This window comes from Amblyomma americanum, chromosome 9 (assembly GCF_052857255.1).
Source record: "Amblyomma americanum isolate KBUSLIRL-KWMA chromosome 9, ASM5285725v1, whole genome shotgun sequence".
Classification (NCBI taxonomy): domain Eukaryota; kingdom Metazoa; phylum Arthropoda; class Arachnida; order Ixodida; family Ixodidae; genus Amblyomma; species Amblyomma americanum.
The window spans coordinates 137,934,750-137,953,014 of NC_135505.1; the positions used below are offsets into that span (position 1 = coordinate 137,934,750).

At 45.3% G+C, this 18,265-nt stretch overlaps 1 protein-coding gene across 4 annotated transcripts; it reads right to left on the bottom strand.

Annotated features, from left to right (window-relative positions):
* Positions 1-5,875: 5,875 nt before the first annotated feature.
* On the bottom strand, positions 5,876-17,858 carry LOC144104558 (retinol dehydrogenase 7-like). Of its 4 annotated transcripts, none has more exons than XM_077637646.1 (6): positions 17,598-17,858; positions 15,853-16,075; positions 13,468-13,674; positions 11,301-11,483; positions 7,822-7,954; positions 5,876-7,024 (listed from the first exon to the last, which is right to left on the bottom strand). In XM_077637646.1, exons 2-6 carry the CDS (start codon positions 16,055-16,057, stop codon positions 6,688-6,690), a joined length of 1,065 nt encoding a protein of 354 aa, XP_077493772.1. In that variant the 5' UTR covers positions 16,058-16,075; positions 17,598-17,858; the 3' UTR covers positions 5,876-6,687. The 4 variants fall into 4 exon arrangements, with proteins under 4 accessions (XP_077493772.1, XP_077493773.1, XP_077493774.1 ...); XM_077637647.1 differs by having other exon boundaries at positions 15,853-16,065; positions 17,582-17,858; XM_077637648.1 differs by having other exon boundaries at positions 17,582-17,858.
* Positions 17,859-18,265: the final 407 nt, after the last annotated feature.

Here is an 18,265-nt window from a genome sequence, read left to right on the forward strand (position 1 = left end):
AACAGTTCCTTACCTGGGCATTACACTGGACTGTGATTTAAACTGAAAACCGAGTTTAGACAACTTCCGTAAAAAGGTGCCATATTCTTGCTTCGTTCTTTCGAAAGTACGAAAGTATTTTGATACGGCAACTTTGACGACAATTTATTTTGCATTTTTTTGGTTCCATGTGTGCAATATTGCATACTGCATTGAGGCTTGGGGATTCACATATCGTACTTATCTTCAACCTTGCATAATACTACAGAAGAGAGCTTTACGGTTTGTTAACTCGGCAGCACCTGGCACCCCGTCGGGACCACTGTTTATGGACTTCAAAATAATGCCTTTACATAAACTGCGTGATTACCGCACCACTTAACTGTTATATAGCATAATACACAACGAGACTCCCTTTCCGCCAACTACATTTTCTTCACCTCATAGAAACACACGCGCAGCGTCCGAAGGCAAATTTTTGAAGCCTCCCTCTCATAACATCTATGGCCACCGGCACCTGAGGTAGACAGGTGTGAAAGCTTGGAAAGACCTTCCACTAAGCATTCTTCCTGCTTTCTATAGTTCTAACACAATAACATTAAAGAAATATATTTGACGCTTGGTTTTAACCATGCTGTTATTATGCAATCAATATGAACAAGGCATTTATTCATAGGTTATGTGCTTTAAGTGTATTCGTTAACATGTGTGCAATGTGGATTATACAGTGTACTTGGTTGGTGGTTAGTGAAGTGCTTAATCATTAACCTTATAATCATGTATCTGTCTGCCTGCATAGCAGTGTTAATTACGCAATGCTGCTGTGAACAAGTGGTTGGTTTACTTTTATGATATAGCTGCATGAGGCGTGCAATCATTTGTTTTTCATTTTTAGTGAGTGGTCTTATGTTCGTGTTTACACTCTTCCATCTCACTCTTTCATATTCATGTGTGTGGATCCGTTACCAGCCTTTGGCTATGGATCCGCTCAGCTTTGTGCATTGCAGATGTGCCTCAAATGACAATAAATAATAATAACAATAATAATAATAATAATAATAATAATAATAATAATAATAATAATAATAATAATAATAATAATAATAATAATAATTCAGAGTCGATTTCTTACCGTCCGTGCGCTAACACTGGCTTTAAGTGGAGCCCACAAGACGTACCAAACCGCAGAAGAAATGGCCAGGTGACCAGTCATATGCCAATCGTTCGATAGCAGCACGTAAGCGCACGTTGGATCGCTGGAGCAGTCAGTGGAGTGGACGGAGCAATTAGCTTTATCAAAACCGCCGTCTTCCTCCAACACCTCGCGCTGGCGTCCTATTGTAGGATACAACTCAAGAAGGACGTGGCATACTCCCCTCAAATCATGCTCTCCAGCCAACGGCGTCCACCGACTTTCATGACGTCGTCGCTAATCCATGGTTCATTGCTTGTAATGCTAAGGTGACGGGGGATTAACCCCGAATTAAACTTTCGTCAAAAAAGATAAACCAGACACTAAGCGCGACGTCATCAAAATCGGTTAACGCCATTGGCTGGTGAGCCTCCTTTTGCGTCTTTCTTCTTGAGTTCTGACTACAGCGTCTCTCGAGGAGCGAGCCAGGCACCGTACCCCACAACAGCGCCAGCAGAAAGGAAATGCGGACGCGACAGTGCCACGCCAATCATGCCAATTTGTTGACACAAAAGGCTCCCATACTAATAAAGCAAAAACTAGGAGCTATCGACTGGTCTGATGCGGAGAAAATGCGATAACGCTTTTTTTTCTTGCTCACCAATCTGTTCCAGCCTTGACTCTACTCTAATTCTGACTCTAATATAGGCCGGGGGTGCGGCCTGATCTCGGTGACCGGAACCTTCAACGCACTCCCTCACCAGAACAGGATTTGGCCACCCTGGTGTAGTACTTGGCCACAACCTTCAATGATCAAACCAATTACCCCCGGTCCACAGTCCCCAGCGGCTGCGGAGCAACTGACCACGACTGCGGTCAGACATGTGACGTAGCGAAGGGTGCTAAGATTTTCTGGTTCCGGACAGGCCGCCACTGGAATCTGAACCTGGCGACATTTAACGCTAGAACTTTATCTGGTGAGGCTAGCAGAGCATTGCTGCTCTAGGAACTAGTGGGAATTATATGGGATGTCATAAGGCTTAGCAAAGTTAGGAGAACAGGCCAGGCGTATACAGTACTAAGAAGGACAGAAGAAGGACGGACACATACTGTGCTGTTGCGAATTAGCGGACAGACGAGAACTAGGTGTGGGATTCCTCATTAATCAGAGTATAGGTGGCAATGTAGATGAGTGCTATAGTATTAACGAGAAGGTATCAGCTATTGTAATTAGGCTCAAGAAGATGTACAAGCTGAAGGTGGTGCAGGCCTACGCGCCTAAATCCAGCCATGATGACCAGACCGTTGAAAGTTTCTATGAAGACGTGGAATCGGAAAAGAATAAAGTAAAATCACACTACACTGTACTGATGGGCGACTTCAATGCGAAGGTCGGCAAGAAGCAGGCTGACGACCACGCGGTAGGTGACTATGGGATAGGCTTCATAAATAGCAGGGGAGAGTTATTAGTCGAAATCGCAGATAGAAATGATTTACGGATCATGAATACCTTTTTTCTGCAAACGAGATTAGAGGAAGTGGACCTGGAAGAGCCGCAATGGTGAGACTAATTATGAAATCGACTTATACTGTGCGCACAACCTGGCATCGTGCAGGATGTGGAAGTCCTCGGAAAGGTGTGTTGTGGCGACCACAGAATGGTAAGGTCTCGAATTAGCTTAGACTTGAAGAGGGAACGGAAGAAGCTAGTGAAGAGAAAGTCCATTAACTAGTTAGCGGTAAGGGGGAAAGTACAGGAATTCAGGGTATTGCTGCAGAACAGATATTAGGCTTTAACTGAGGAAGACGATCTTGATATTCATACAATGGAAGATAATCTGACAGCTATCGTTACGGAGTGCGCAGTAGATGTAGACGGTAGAATGGTTAGAGAGGATACCGGTAAGCTATCTCATAAGAAACGCCAAAGCATGAGGGCGTCTAACCCTACCAACAGAATAGAACTGGCAGAGCTATCGAAATTAAATAATTGCAAAGTATCCGACATAAGGAAGTTCAATATGGAGAAGATCGATCATGCTTTAAAGAACGGAGGCAGCCTGAAAGCGGTGAAGAGGAAACTAGGCATTGGTAAATATCACATGTATGCGTTAAGCGACAAGGAGGACAATGTCATTAGCAATATTTATAAGATAGTTAAAGTAGCCGAAGAGGCCTACACAATTCTGTACAATAGTGAATTTAATCAGAGCATTAATGAGAGAGACAGTAGTGCACAGCCATGCGTCATCCAGCCAGTAAAGAAAGCCTTAGGAGCAATGGAAAAGGGAAAAGCAGCAGGTGAAGATAAGGTAACAGCAGATCTGGTGAAGGACGGAAGAGAAATTGTCCTAGATAAACTAGCCATCCTGTATACGCAATGCCTTATGACCACGACCGTACCAGAAGCTTGGAAGAACGCAAACATATCTTAATTCATAAGAAAGGAGACGCCAAGCACTTGGAAAATTACAGACCGATCAGCTTGCTGTCCGTTGCCGACAAAGTATTTCCTAAGGTAATTGCTAATAGAGCCAGGCCAACCTTAGACTTTAATCTACCAAATAATCAGGCAGGCTTTCGTAAAGAATATTACACAATGAATCATATCCACACTATCAATCAGATGATAGAGAAATGCGCAGAATATAACCAACCCCTACATATAGCCTTCATTGATTATGAGAAAGCATTTGACTCAGTGGAAACCTCGGGAGTCATACAGGCATTGCGGAATCAGGGTGTAGATGAGCCTTATGTCAGAATACTGGAAGATGTATATAGGAACTTTACAGCCACGATAGTCCTCCATAAAGTCAGCATTAAAATTCCAATAAGGAAAGGCGTCCGGCAAGGAGACATGATCTCGCCAATGCTATTCACCGCCTGTTTACGGGAGGTATTTTGAAGCCTGAATTGGGAACAGCTGGGAAAAAGAGTAAATTGAGAATACCTGAATAATCTGCGATTCACTCCCTGTGGCCTTGGCTGTGCAGCATTTTGAACGACGAACAAGAAATTTCACCGGACTCATTGCAGGGCTTGGAGAGACTTGTTTTGCGCTTCGATAATAATTGCTCGGAAGTCCAAAATCACACGCTGAATACCCTCTTAAAAGCTGCTACAAAGCTGGCAACGTTGCGTCTCGATGATGAAGTGTTGTGCTCGTTATGTGTGGGTCGTTGCCGTAAACAACCCTTGCCAAGTCTCCAGCGCCTGGCGCTGGTAACGGATCAACCACCGCCGGTACTGGGACTCACTGTCGGTGATGTTCGATGCCTGGTAGAAGCCTTGCCGTCGCTTCGGTACGTAGCAGCTGACAGCTACGACCTAAGACTGTTTTTACGCATTATATGCACACAGTTACACTCGAATGGTGCCTCTGTGCAACCCGTCATACGGAGTCTCCTCGCTCCAGTGAGGAACAGAAGAAATTCTGGCACAGTATAAAGTGTTCAGGTCTAACTTAACCTTTGCCTTTGTCATGAAATGAAAATAAAACCTCTCAAAAGTCACGGTCATCATGACCGACATCAAAAGCCTTTCTTTGTTTACCTTTTTCTACCGAGCTGTCGATCACAGCTACTGCAATAATCAACAATAACCTCCCACTCCCGACCGACTAAAAATGTCATGACAACCTCTGCAGTCATGTAGGCATTACGAAATCAAGGGGTAGAAGAGCCTTACGTAAAGGTAATGGGAAATGTCTACTGCGGGTGCACAGCTACCGTAGTCAGCAATAAAATTCCAGTAAGGAAGGGTGTCAGGCAGGGTGGCAAGACCTCTCCAACCGTATTCATTGCCTGTTTTCGAGAGGAATTGAGAGTACTGCATGGGGGGGGGGGGGACAGTTGAGGATAAGAGCACATGGATAATACATTAATAATCTCCGATTCGCTGATCACATTGCTTTACTAAGTCACTCAAGGGAAGATTACATTCCTCGGGAAGAGCAACCTGCTTCTCAAAAGCCTAACGCCGACCGTGTTTGTCATAGATAGGGGAGCCCCGCCGCGGTGGCTCATTGGTTATGGCGCTCGGGTGTTGACCTGAAAGGCGCGGGTTCCATTCCTGCTGCGGGGGTCGAATTTCGATGGAGGCGAAATTCTGGAGTCCCGTGTACTGTGCGATGTCAGTGTGCGTTAAAAAACCCCAGGTAGTCGAAATTTCCGGAGCCCTTCACTATGGCGTTCCTCATAGCCTGAGCCTATTTGGGATGCTGAAACCCTCTAAAAACACACACAAAAAAAGACTGGGGAGTAAAAGACAACGACCTTTGAAATTGAATAGAATGGTCGGTGAGAAAAAAAAAACGCTGTCGCATTGTCTCCGCGTCAGACCAGTTTAGTGTTTTTCTTTATTAGTGTGGGAGCCCTTTGTGTCAACGAATTGGCATGATTGGCGTGTTACCGTCGCGTCCGCATTTTCTTTCTGCTGGCGCTGTTGTGGGGTACGGTGCCTGTCTCACTCCTCGAGAGACGATAAAGTCAGAACTCAAGAAGAAAGACGCAAATGGAGGCTCACCAGCCAATGGCGTTGACCGATTTTGATGATGTCGTGTTTAATGTCTGGTTTATTTTTTGACGATAGTTTAATACGGGGTTAATCCCCCGTCACCTTAGCATTACACGCGATTAACCATGGATTAGCGACGACATCATGAAAGTCGGTGGACGCCGTTGGCTGGAGAGCATTATTTGTGGGGAGTTTGCCACGTCCTTCTTGACTTGTATCCTACAATAGGACGCCAGCGCGAGGTGCCAGAGGAAGACGGCGGTTTTGATAAAGCTTTGCTCCGTCCACTCCATTGACTGTTCTCGCGGTCAAACGTGCGCTTACGTGCTGCTACCGAAAGATCGGCATGTCACTGGTCACCTGGCCATTTCTTTCGCGATTCGGTACGTCTTGTGGGTTCCGATTAAAGGGAGTGTTGGCGCACGGATTGATCTATAGGCTCTGTTAAGGTGCAGGCAATAAATGTTCTGTAAGAAATCTACTCTGAAGGTTCTGCTGTGGCTGACGTACGAAAAAGGTGCTGCATGGAAGTGTCTAAGTATTGAGGGATTAATTACTTATGGACATCCACCCGAGCGCAGCCGTACGGCTACAAAGGAAAACTATACAGCTTTCTCAGAGCTTCGCAAATAAAGAAATGAGTAATTGCTCTTATTACAAATGTGCACCACCTTGGAGGATTTCCCAGAAAAAACATTTGACCAACACTGTTCCCACTTCGAGTTATTGATCAATTCGCTCTCGGCCTACCATAGCTTGCCGTCCCGCTTAGCTCAATTGGTAGAGAGACTACTCTGGTAAAGCGGTGGTCCCGGGTTCGAATCCCGGACCAGGACGAATTTTTCTTTAATTTCGAAGTTTCCGAGAAATCTGTACAGCTTTCCTTTGTAGCCGTATAGCTGCGTTCGTATGGATGTCAATGAGTAATTACTCCCTTAGTACAAATCTACGCCACCTTGGGGGATTCCCCTAAAAACATTTTACCGGCTGTAAGTCTCTCTTGAGGACACATTATTTCAGTCACCTATGAAAAAGGAAACGTATCACACATCCAGTCCTCACTTTTTCCAAACCCGTTTGGCAATCTTCCGCAAAGCAAGATACCCGGCATCCATAAGCTCTGCAGGAGCTACCCGGAAAAAAAAGTAGAGAGGAGGGTCCAGTGGTCCCCAGGCGGAGTAATTTGGCTTGGGCTGTGACTCCCTGACGGCGAGTGTCATCTGGTCGACAACTTCGTTGATGTTGTCGCGGGCTGTCAAATCTGAGAGTGCTTTGCCTGTCTTCATCCACTCCTCGACTTCACTCTCGCTGTATTCTTCTAGCACGTCTGGCGGAAGATGGCTCATTTGCTCCCGGAGCACTTCCATGCGGCCGACGTCTTTCATGATGGGAGTCCTGTTGCGTTCGCGCGCCGAAGAGAGGAAACAGAATGACAGTCTTAGCACACGCCTCCGAGTAAAAGTTGGAGTTTGCCTGCATCAATAAATTAACATCATGATCATCAGGCTGATTACACCTAATGCGGGGCAAAGGAATCTCCCATGTCTCTCCAATAAACGCTGTCCTTTGACTGCTGCGCCCACCCTATGCCTGCAAACCTTTTAACCTCATCCGCCCATCTAAATTTCTGCCGCCCCTTGCTTCGCTTGCATTCTCTTGGAATCCATTCTGTTATCCTTGAGAACCAGCGGTTATCTTGCCCTCGCATTACATACCTTGCCCAAGCCCATTTCTTTCCGTCGATTTCGACTAGGACGTCATTAACACACGTGTGTTCCCTCGCACAGTCTTCCTTCTTCCGGTCTGTTAGCGTTACACCTATCAATTTTCTTTCCATAACTCGCTGCGTTGTCCTTAACTTAATCTGTACCCTTTTGGTTAGCTTCTACATTTCTGCCCCTTAGGCGAGTACCGGTAAGATACACCTGTTGTTGTATCAATAAATTTTCAGCTAGAAAACCATCGGACCATGGGACTTATGTGGCTGTGTGGATTATGTAGCCCTTTGTACAGCTATGTGGAAGGAAGAGCGGATCGCTATTGGGGAAGTTCCGCACCTGGCCACGTGATATAAGTCAGCCTGACAGTTGCCCCTATCACGTCATCGCCCCAGTACATGCGAAAATCCTGGGAGTTTTCTTATTCACTCGTGCTTGAAACGTTGAAGAAGTTGCGTGAGGACAGCACCTCACCTGTAAGCAGTGGGCTCGATGGTGGCGACATGTACGCCCTTGTCACGGCACTCCGTTCGCAGCCCGTCGGCTAGCGAGATGACGGCGTGCTTGCTCATGCAGTAGGGGACGCCAAATGGTATAGTGCCACGACCTGCATTTGATCACGCCATGAGGTGTGGATCATGAGTGCTTGGTGAGGAATAGGGTACCTTACATGCGGCAGCACTCATATACAATAAAAAGCACGGTAGAGTCAACACTACGGCGAAGGCTTGAAAAACAGCAGTCAAAACAAAGTATTTAGAGATTGATGTTACGCTTTCTTAAGAAGTAAGTGATAAAGTTAGCAAAGCTAGCGAAGGTGAACGAAAACTCTCCCGCTTATAAAGTAGGCTACGTAGAACGCTGGAGTGTAATCAAATGCAGAACAAATTACAGTTAACAAATGCTAATATTTTTGTGGCCTATGGTGCCGTTACCTCTTTCATTTCATTTCTCCATTCTGCCTGCTATCCTTTATTTCCGCTGCCCCAGATCAGGTGCTTCAGTATCGATGGCAGATGCCGGGGCTAGCAAAAATCTTTTCCTTCCCTTTTACTATTATTTTTAATAAAACCACTACCACCACCACACTCCTTAACAAAATATTTAAAGAAACGAACACTGAGACATACATAACATCATCAAAAGAGTTGCGTGTTAAGTTGGTATAACGATGTGCTAAGATGTCTATTTTTCGGCATCTCTTCGTGCTGTGCTTTACATTTTCATCTACACCGGCTTTGTATTTCTGAACTTCTCACTTGATGTAATACAGAGGAGTTTTCGAACGGGTGTTCATGCTCCCTTAGCATCACGCGACCGTATTGCCCTGTGTGCTGTGAGGATTAGGGCTGTTCAAGCTGTCCTTACAGCTTTTACGTGGACTCCCCGTAACATTATTTTGTTGTTGCGTAATAAATTTCAGTTTGAAAATTGAGAATTAAAATGAATGCACTATAGTTTCGGTTATGGCTGGCTTCTCCGATAAAGAAGACCAGGGATTAGCTGCGGCGCAAAATGTGCGAACTCCTCTAGCTTATGTGAAAGTTTGTGAACTCCTTTAGCTCGGCCGGAGCACCAGCCCCAGCGTGCAAAACTATATTTGTAATTTGTTAATTCCTTATTTTATTTTGCGATCAAACTTTGGTTCATGGACAGCCACCATACGTGTAATAAATTATTTCGCTGCAAATTTCACACTGCAGCAACATTATCTCGAAATAGTCGAACGCTGCGACACTTCACCGATGAAAGTGAAAAACAATTGATTTGAGAACAAGAGACATTTGCTTCCGCTGAGAACCAATTAAGGACTGTGGACTTGACTACACAGACTTTTGATCGCTCCGTTCTGTCAGTCGTTTCTAAGGTATATGCGTATTGGTGGGACATTTCTGTCCGATATAAGCTGCCGCACTGACATACTTGCAGTCACGACATTGTTTCTGTACTGATATTAGATTTGCCATAGAGAATAATAATAATAATAATTGGTTTTTTTGGGGAAAGGAAATGGCGCAGTATCTGTCACATATATCGTTGGACACCTGAACGGCGCCGTAAGGGAAGGGTAAAGGAGGGAGTGAAAGAAGAAAGGAAGAGAGAGGTGCCGTAGTGGAGGGCTCCGGCATAATTTCGACCACCTGGGGATCTTTAACGTGCACTGACATCGCACAGCACACGGGTGCCTTAGCGTTTCTCCTCCATAAAAACGCAGCCGCCGCGGTCGGGTTCGAGCACGGGAACTCCGGATCAGTAGTCGAGCGCCCTAACCACTGAGCCACCGCGGCGGGGCCCATAGAGAAGCGCAGGCGCAAAATAAGAAATGTTCAGCAAAGGGCTGAAATGTGCTTATTGTAACATGCTTATAAAGGAGCAGCGTAAAAACAGCAGCACAGAAGGAAGGAAAAACGTGAAATTGAACCTTCCTTCCTGCTATCCTTCTGACTGATTCTGCGCTTCCTCTTCAGAACAGCTAGCCAGGAAAAGAAAACAATGCGTGGTAAGCTAGCTGGTGCTCTGGCAACGAAAGAACTGTATTTCATCTTCTAAAACGGCCATCTTCTATGTGATATTGTAAGCAGCGAATATTCATTACGCAGCCGGGTCACAAATCCCAGCAGCGCCACGGGCTCTTCATATTTTGAAAGCAAACGGATCTCATTCTAAAGATCACCTCATCGGAAATCTCGTTCCGTGAGGCAAGCCGCTGCGGTAAACGTATATATGCAGTTCGTGACCACCCCCGACTCCATATAATGTCCGAAATAATAGATTGCATGACAGCTCACTAGCTTCATAATATGCACAACCCCTAACTGTTTTGAGAAATAATTCTTATTTTCATCGCTACGACACTGAAATCATCAAACACTAATTAGTGGTGATGGTGATAAAACTTTATTGGATGCACTGGGCCGGGTTTTAGAGGAGAGTGGAGGGTTTCACCGCTCCCTTGCCTGCGTGGTAGTCCTCATTCCGGGACACCATTGGCGGTAGCCGCTGCCGGCGCTCTTTGAACCGGAGCCCTCTGGGACTCCAGGTACAAGTAGCCGGACAAGGTCGCCTCGCAGCCCTCTCTCGTTGTATGATTTACTTTTTCTGATTTTTCTGGCAGGCCCATACCATATGATACGCGTCTTCTCACATCTCAAAAAATCTGCAGTACCCCGAAAACTTTGGTCTATGTGTTTTAGAATCGCAGGGCTTAGAAACGACCCCTAACTGAAAAGTTTAATAATAACAATAATAATAATTGGTTTTTTGGGGAAAGGAAATGGCACAGTATCTGTCTCATATATCGTTGGACACCTGAACCGCGCCGTAAGGGAAGGGATGAAGGAGGGACTGAGAGAATAAAGGAAGAAAGAGTTGCCGTAGTGCAGGGCCCCGGAATAATTTTGACCACCTGGGGATCTTTAACGTGCACTGACGCCGCACAGCACACGGGCGCCTTAGCGTTTCACCTCCATCGAAACGCAGCCGCTGCGGTCGGGTTCGAAGCAAGAAAATGTTCTGAGGCAGTGAAATGAACGTTAAGAAATGGGAAGTTTAGCGTGGTCTACTCTTTATGTGGTTTAACGTCCCATAGCGACTCAGGCTATGAGGGATGCCGCAGTGGAGGGCTCCGGATTATTTCGACCACTTAAGGTTCTTTAGCGTGCACTGACGTCACACAATAGTCGGGCCTCTAGCATTCGCCTCCGTCGAAATGCGACCGTCGCGGCTGGGATAGAACCCGCTTCTTTCGGTTCAGCAGACGAGCGCCATGACTACTGAGCCACCGCGGCGGCTAGTTTAGCTTGAGACCTGATGGTTGACAGAATGGAGTATTAGGAGGTCACCAGTATACTCCGATCGCGGCCAGGCATTACCATCGCGGCCAGGCATTACCATTTCATAGCAAGAAAACAAACAAAAAAAACGTACCGCCAACCCGCGCGAGCCCAACTTACCAAGAACGCTGGCGACAAGAACGAGGCGACCCTTGGACTTCCTGAGAAGTGGCAGGAACTTTCTGGACACGCTGACCACTCCGAACACATTCACATCGAAGACGTGTCGGATGAGTGCCATGCTATGCCACTCGACCAGTCCCATGCTGGGAATTCCGGCGTTTGCGACCACCGCCCAAAGGACTGCGCCAATGAAAATAATATTAAGCCTAGTTAGCATTGCAGATTAGAAAGCAGGAACCAATGACCATCTTGTGCGCTTTTTTTTTGACGAAATGAAGAAAGCAAGGCTGCGCAACTCGGTCTCAGAAATTGTTTATCGTAAATTCCTCGATTCGTTATGTGCGAATACCGCACACGAAATTGTGTGAAATGCTAATTCCTTTTATCCCTTTTGTATGTAGATAAAAAATTGCGAAATCTATGAAAATGCTATTAAAAGTTATTGAAAAGTTATTTAATGCACAAGGTTCAGGTTCACGAAGAGGCTTCGTCAAAACCATTCTAGCTTCATTTTCGGTAATATGCGCCAATATTGGACAGCTCTGAACATCGTCTGTCCATTATGCCTTCTGCTGACACCTCCTGTATTTTTTGTAGGAGGGTCGTGTTCGAAAAGCAATTTAATTTTCTTCGGCCAAAGAAAAATTATAATGAAGATGGCGCTTAGAAATTATTGGTTTTTCAAAAGGACTGTTCACAAGAGCGCTGATGAAGGTGAATAAATGCAAAAACTTAACTACCCTTTTGTAGAATGTAATTACACGAGGGAGAGAGAGAGAAACAGATAATCTTTTTAATGAAATGCATTTTCTTGATCGGCATTTAAAAAGAGCTCAAATGCTACTGTGTGTTGGGAAGGGTTTCAGGAGTGAAATGCGGTCAAAGAAAGGTGCAAGAAAACTTAAAGTAACATTGTAATAAAAAAATAAAATTAATTGCTCCAGCAGCGGTCAGAAACAACCAGTTTAACCCTTTAATGCGATTTGTACACACGTGTGTATACAGTGACCTCAGGTTTTTTTTTAGACTGGGCTGCACCAACGATTGATTTTTCTGCTTCGTGTGAATTTAGCATCATTCATGTCACAAATAGCCGGTAGTTTCGTGCCATTGAGCGTAAACAATAAATAACATATCAAAAAATAGTAAGCTGTCTAGCATGTTGGCAGCCATCTTTATACGCACTGATTTTTCGACCTGTTAAAAAAAATTGTTTTTCCCCTTAATTTCTGCATCAATGGTCATGATCGAAAGAAGAACTTATGCCGTGATCTCTCTGGCGTTTACCTTATCATTGCTATCATTTCGATGCTACTATATTTAACCCCTGTGGTTTTGGACATACGTATTAAAAATAAAAGGGTGGTAGTTTGTACTTGAAAGTGAACCTTTAAGTTTCTTCAGGTCTGAATGTATTTCTTAGACGCAACATTATTTGCTTTTGATGGAAACAAGAAAATGATGCCGCCCCCATCTCGAAGACGTTGAAGTAACGAGGGTTAGCTGTTTAGATTACTAGAATTCATATGAATGAGATTAACGGGAGGTAGACCAATGAAAATACGAACTTTTACGTTTATTGTCTAATATGATAAACACAATCACAAGCATTTCACTTGTACATATTGCGACCAACTATGACACACATCAATGCTTAACATTTTCACTGGCAACCAAATTATTCACTTGGAAGGTTACAGGAACTGTCTTCGTCCATAACACTTTCGTCGTTGTTCATGGATTCACATATTGGATATATCAGTGTCGCCACCAATGAATCACCAGTTGTGTTGCGATTGATTTCCTATGACGGCCGCCATCTTGAATTTATCGGTGACGTCATAAATTGGCGACCGTCTCGGATATATCAGTGACGTCACCAATCAATCACCAATTCGATATACTAATGACGTGACCAGTCGATCACCAATTGGGTTGCTATATCGGTTTACCATGGGGGCCGCTATCTTAAATTCCTTGGACTAAAAAAATTTCACGCCGAAGGGAGGTGGTAGCAGACCCCAATAAATGGAGAAACGTGATGAGTACGAGCTAACGCTCTTTTTTAAATGGGTGCTGGAAAGAGGGAGAAATTACGTTTTCTTTCTCAACTCTGTGATTTGGGCTACACTGCGAGTGAAATGAAGATTTCAAACACACGCACCTCTCGACCCGAGGGTGTTCTTCACAGAGACGAGGGCCTCGTCCATCTGCTCTTCCTTGGTGACATCTAGCTGAAGCACGTGAACGTTCGGCTCCTTGGACAGCTGGCGGGCTTCGTTGCTGGCGGCGTTCAGGCAACCGGCGTACACAAAAAATCCTTCTCGGGAAAGCCTTTTGGCTAGCCGGTTTCCGAACCCAGTGTCGCAGCCTTGCGAGAGAACAGAAGACCATTGTCAGCCAAAATGAGAATAAGGATCTGTGAGCTTTATGATAAGCGAGCTTTAGAGAATACAGTGCAAGTCTTTTTTTTAGTTAGACCAGTTTGCACTACACTGAACTGGAAAAACAATTGCCGGCCAAGCAAGACAGGCCAAGCAGTACCAGAATGTGCACAGAGCATTAAAGGATGCAATTACGAACTAGATGCTAACTGAAATAACAGAAGTGTAAAGTCCATGAAACAAATTAAAGGCAGCGAGGTCAACCGCGGCGCAGCATCCGGATCTTTAGAGGACGCCGACGAGGCGAAAGCAAATGTCGAAGGCCGTTTCATTTCGCTGGCGCTTATATCGCTGTAACACGGCATCGCTAAATCTTCTCGGGCTTTCAAAGCCAGATTGCTCAACTGAGATCGGTAGTCTCAGATAAAAGATCAACTGATAAGTTGTGCGCACTATAAGTTGTGCGCCGACGGTTCGGCCTTATTGGCCAAATTGGAGACATTTCTCGCAACCTTAAGTACTCGAATCGCTTTTAAAGACTGTTGTATATCTATGTGCCAGTATGTAGTAAACTACACTTGTCACAACTGTCTGCATCAACTGGATTCCTTCAGAGTGTAAGCTGATGGGCCATTTGGTGTTTCGTCGTGTCCCAGCTGTGTTTAAGCAGTCTCATCTCTTGAGTAGAACATGTGGGGGGCTACTTGGTGCACTCTAGTTGAAAATAACCGATATTTAAGGAATGACACGGGGCGACATTTACCTCGTCACTGTGAAGCCTGCGGTGAAGACATCAGCATTAGCGTGGCGAGGCTGAAGGATGCCAGTATCTTAAAAACCTGTTCACAGGATGAACCTCTGAACCGGTCGAGACTTTCCTTAGCAGAAAACGGGTAGTGACTGTGCAAGCACCCTTTCAGTCAGCATGTATAAGAATGAAAGCCTTTTTTTTATAAAGAATGAGGTGAGGCAAGTGTGTAATGCCGTTTCTTCCTGAAATGCATTACCTTGTGCGCATGCGTGGGTTCTCCTGACCCTCTTGATGCACCTTCCTATATTCGCTCGCTCATGCTGTGAATAAACAGTTGCAAGTTGCGCCTGTCCGGTCTTCCTTGCTTTGTGTTGTCTCATTTGGCGCCAGTTATTTCTGTTGAGTTTTATCTCTGTTGTCCTTGTTCTCTGAACTGTGTCTTGAAAATAAGTCATTTCGTCTCTTTTCGGAGTTCAGCTGTCCCATAACAAATACATAAAACTTACGCGGAAACTAGTTTAGAACAATAAGATTGAACTTAATGCTACAAACCAAAAAGTAACAAAAAAAGTATATTTCTTAATTACATTAATGGGCGCATGTGGCGCGATCTTGTGATCGAGAGGTTCACTTGATGCCTGCGGTGAACATTGTCACATGATTTGCCATTGGTTTGGTTGTGGGAGTGCAATCCTTCGTTCGCGTTCCGCCGCCACTTTACTGCTCCATCTTGCACGGCTGCCAAATCTTTCAATGCTTATTCGGATTCAGACAGCGCAAAAAGGAACAGAAACACGTACCCATAATTAGCCGTATCTACTCCGTTATTGTTTGTTGGTCTGCCCACTTCCCAGAAGAGCAAAGATTTTTGTACGTGCATTTGTTTTCACAAATATCCCTATACTTTTTGCTCTTTTCATAATAAATGTGAACTCTCATCGATGAACACAGTCTGATTTTGCGTTGTCTTTGAGTTCTGTTTCAATTAGTATAACCCGGAATATTCAAGGACGTTACCCGTCCAAATAGATCTGTATGAAATGCAACTGTCGGATGTCATATTTTGTTCGATTTTTTTGTGAACAAATATTTTGTCCTATTATGATTGGCAGATGACACCTCTGACATCAGTGCTGATAGTTACCAGGAGATATTACTTGGTTGGTACGGTTCCAATGGCTGGGTGGGCCAGAGGCAAATAAATAGAATAATTTATAGGAGAAAGTAATATTAAAAATGTGCCCCCAGCCTGCCTTCCATTTCAGCACGCCGATTACTTTGATTACCTTACCTTAATAAAATAATAATTAACATTAAAACAATTAATAAATTATTTTTATAAGCTTTCGGTAGTTAGCTTGCTCTAGCATCATTTCGATTCTCCTTAACTGAAAAAGAAAGGAAATCCACTAACCTGTCACCAGCACTGCCTTGCCTTTGCCGTCAATCATTTTCATGGGCAGCTTCGACGACAGGAATCGCGCCAGCCAGTAGCTCGCCAGCAGCACCAGGCACCACGATCCAAAGTAGACGGCCACTTCAGTTAGCAAAGGCACCAGTCTCCATAGCTTCCAGACAGGCAGGATCAGCGCCAAGAACAGTATCCATATCGTCCTCATGATGCTTCCTACAGGACACTGCGGCACGATTTTTCTTACTGCTTTTTTAAAATAAAATATTTAAAATTCACGTAACTGTACACCACTCTGCGATGAAGACCTCTGGCCGGCTGCACCCTTAGCGTGAATGGAGACACTGGACTCTTCGGTACGTTGTGTCAAGCCTCCACGGGCTCATATTTTTTCGTTTGGATTGCAAGATAGCAGGTTATCTGCTCTGGGCTCTAGAATACAGAAATGGAGACACAATTTTCTTTTCTGTACTTTTGCGACACTCCACGAGGAGCTGACATGCCTCGCCTAGACTGCAATAGTTATGGGGTTGATAAAATTTTTGCAGGGAGACTGCCGCCGCGGCAGAATTTAGTTCTGCATGCCGGAAATCAGGCTGTAAGTGTCCTCAGGTTGCCATGTAGCATAGAATACCTCCAGATCAGTGCCGGTCCAATTTACTCAAGGAAATCCCCTAACATGGACCAGATAGAATACGAAGTGGGAACACAGTTCTTACTTCATGTTAGACTTCGCCCTGGCATCTGTTAGCCGCCCTGGTTAACTCAGTTGGTCCCAAATACGATCCCATTACTGTAAATAATTGTTCTCAATTCAAGAAGTTTCTGTGAAAGCTGTATAGGCTCCCTTTATAGCCGCAAGGTTGCGCTTGAGTGAATTTCAATTAATAATTACTGTCTTAATTCACGATAAGCGATAGTGCGAAGTCAACATTAGAAACTAAAGGGATTGCCTTCAGGAGCAGAAAATTAGTATCTATACCCTACTTGCAGCAACCATTACAGACAAAACTAAATTGTGAGCAGTTTTAAATGGAGTGGTTTAACGCCCGGAAGCTACGCATGGTCTATGAGGAAAGCCATAGTGAAGGGCTACATATTAATATGGACCACCTGGGGATCTTCAACGGGCACTGAAATCGCTTTTGCACTCATCTCCTTTGAAACGCAGTCGCCTCTGTCGCCGGTATTTCGACCTGGTCCTTCAACTGAGTAGCCGAGCGCCCTAGCTAACCGGAGTCGTGAGCACTGAGCACTGAGCTAATCTCAGTGTAGTTTATCTACCGCAGTCGTGGCCTAGTGGTCTGGGCGTCCGCTTCGGCTGCGAGAGATGGTTGCTTCGAAACCCATCGCCGGACACCCACCGGTAAAAATGGGTGCACGCCACCCCCGGCCCGGCGCCCGGCTTCTTCAGGGGTGTGTGCTTGGAGGAGGCTCCGCAAACCCCGCTGCGCCCCTTCGGGAGCAAACCCAGTTTCGAACAACTCAGCCTGCAAAGGTGGTTCGTGTTTCACTCCCAGGTGAAGGGTTCGACTCAAGACTCGTACGCTCTAACCAGCGTCAGGTTCAAACACTATGGTCCTTCGTCAGAAGCGATTCAGAGTATCACTGCGGTCCTGGGCAAGTCTGGTTTTTTTCGGCTTTCCGACTTTGTGAGAAAAACTTTGTGAGATTATCTGCACTGAGGCAGATAAAATCTATCACTTCAATGCGGTTAGCAGAAACTGCTTACCGCGAAAAGAACTCACCTTGTAGATCCTACAGCATTTGGTGTCGACTTCACCGCGCGCCGATTAACCGTGAAAGCTTCACCAAACTCCGCTTAGGATCGCTCTCGCTTGAACGTCAGACATACCCGACAGGCAGCTGCAAACTGGAAGGTGCTTACGTGACGGCGTTTTCCGACAGCTTATGCGTGAGGCCAAGGGACTCACGGTGAAGATCGTTTCGTACGCCTTCGGGAAAAGGCGAACGCGGTGCTCGCACGTTTCTCTCTTACCGGGGAATGCGGCGGCAACTTCCGTAGAGCATAGGATCTCAAGGCAACGGTGTGTGATCTTAATGGTAGATATGATCATATCTTGCCTTCAACGTAGACGCGTATGGGGGATAGCTTGAGGGTAGGTCAGAGGGGGAAGGGGGGGGGGGCGCATTACAGCCACGATTTGTATCGGTCTCAGTCTCGCTGACCCAGGAAAAAAAAATAACGTTCGGCACCGTCTCGCGCAACACGTGCAGCCGCTCTGTTATTTTCCTTACTGCAGACAGACCTTTCCTTGCATTGCACGAACACGATAAGCAGTTCTGACCTTTGCTAACCTTGGTGGTAATGTTTTCCAAGCGGAAACCAGGAAGTTTATATAGCGGCACTGACCTGAGGCGTTCTTTCGAGTTTCTATTCTGCAAAACTGATCCT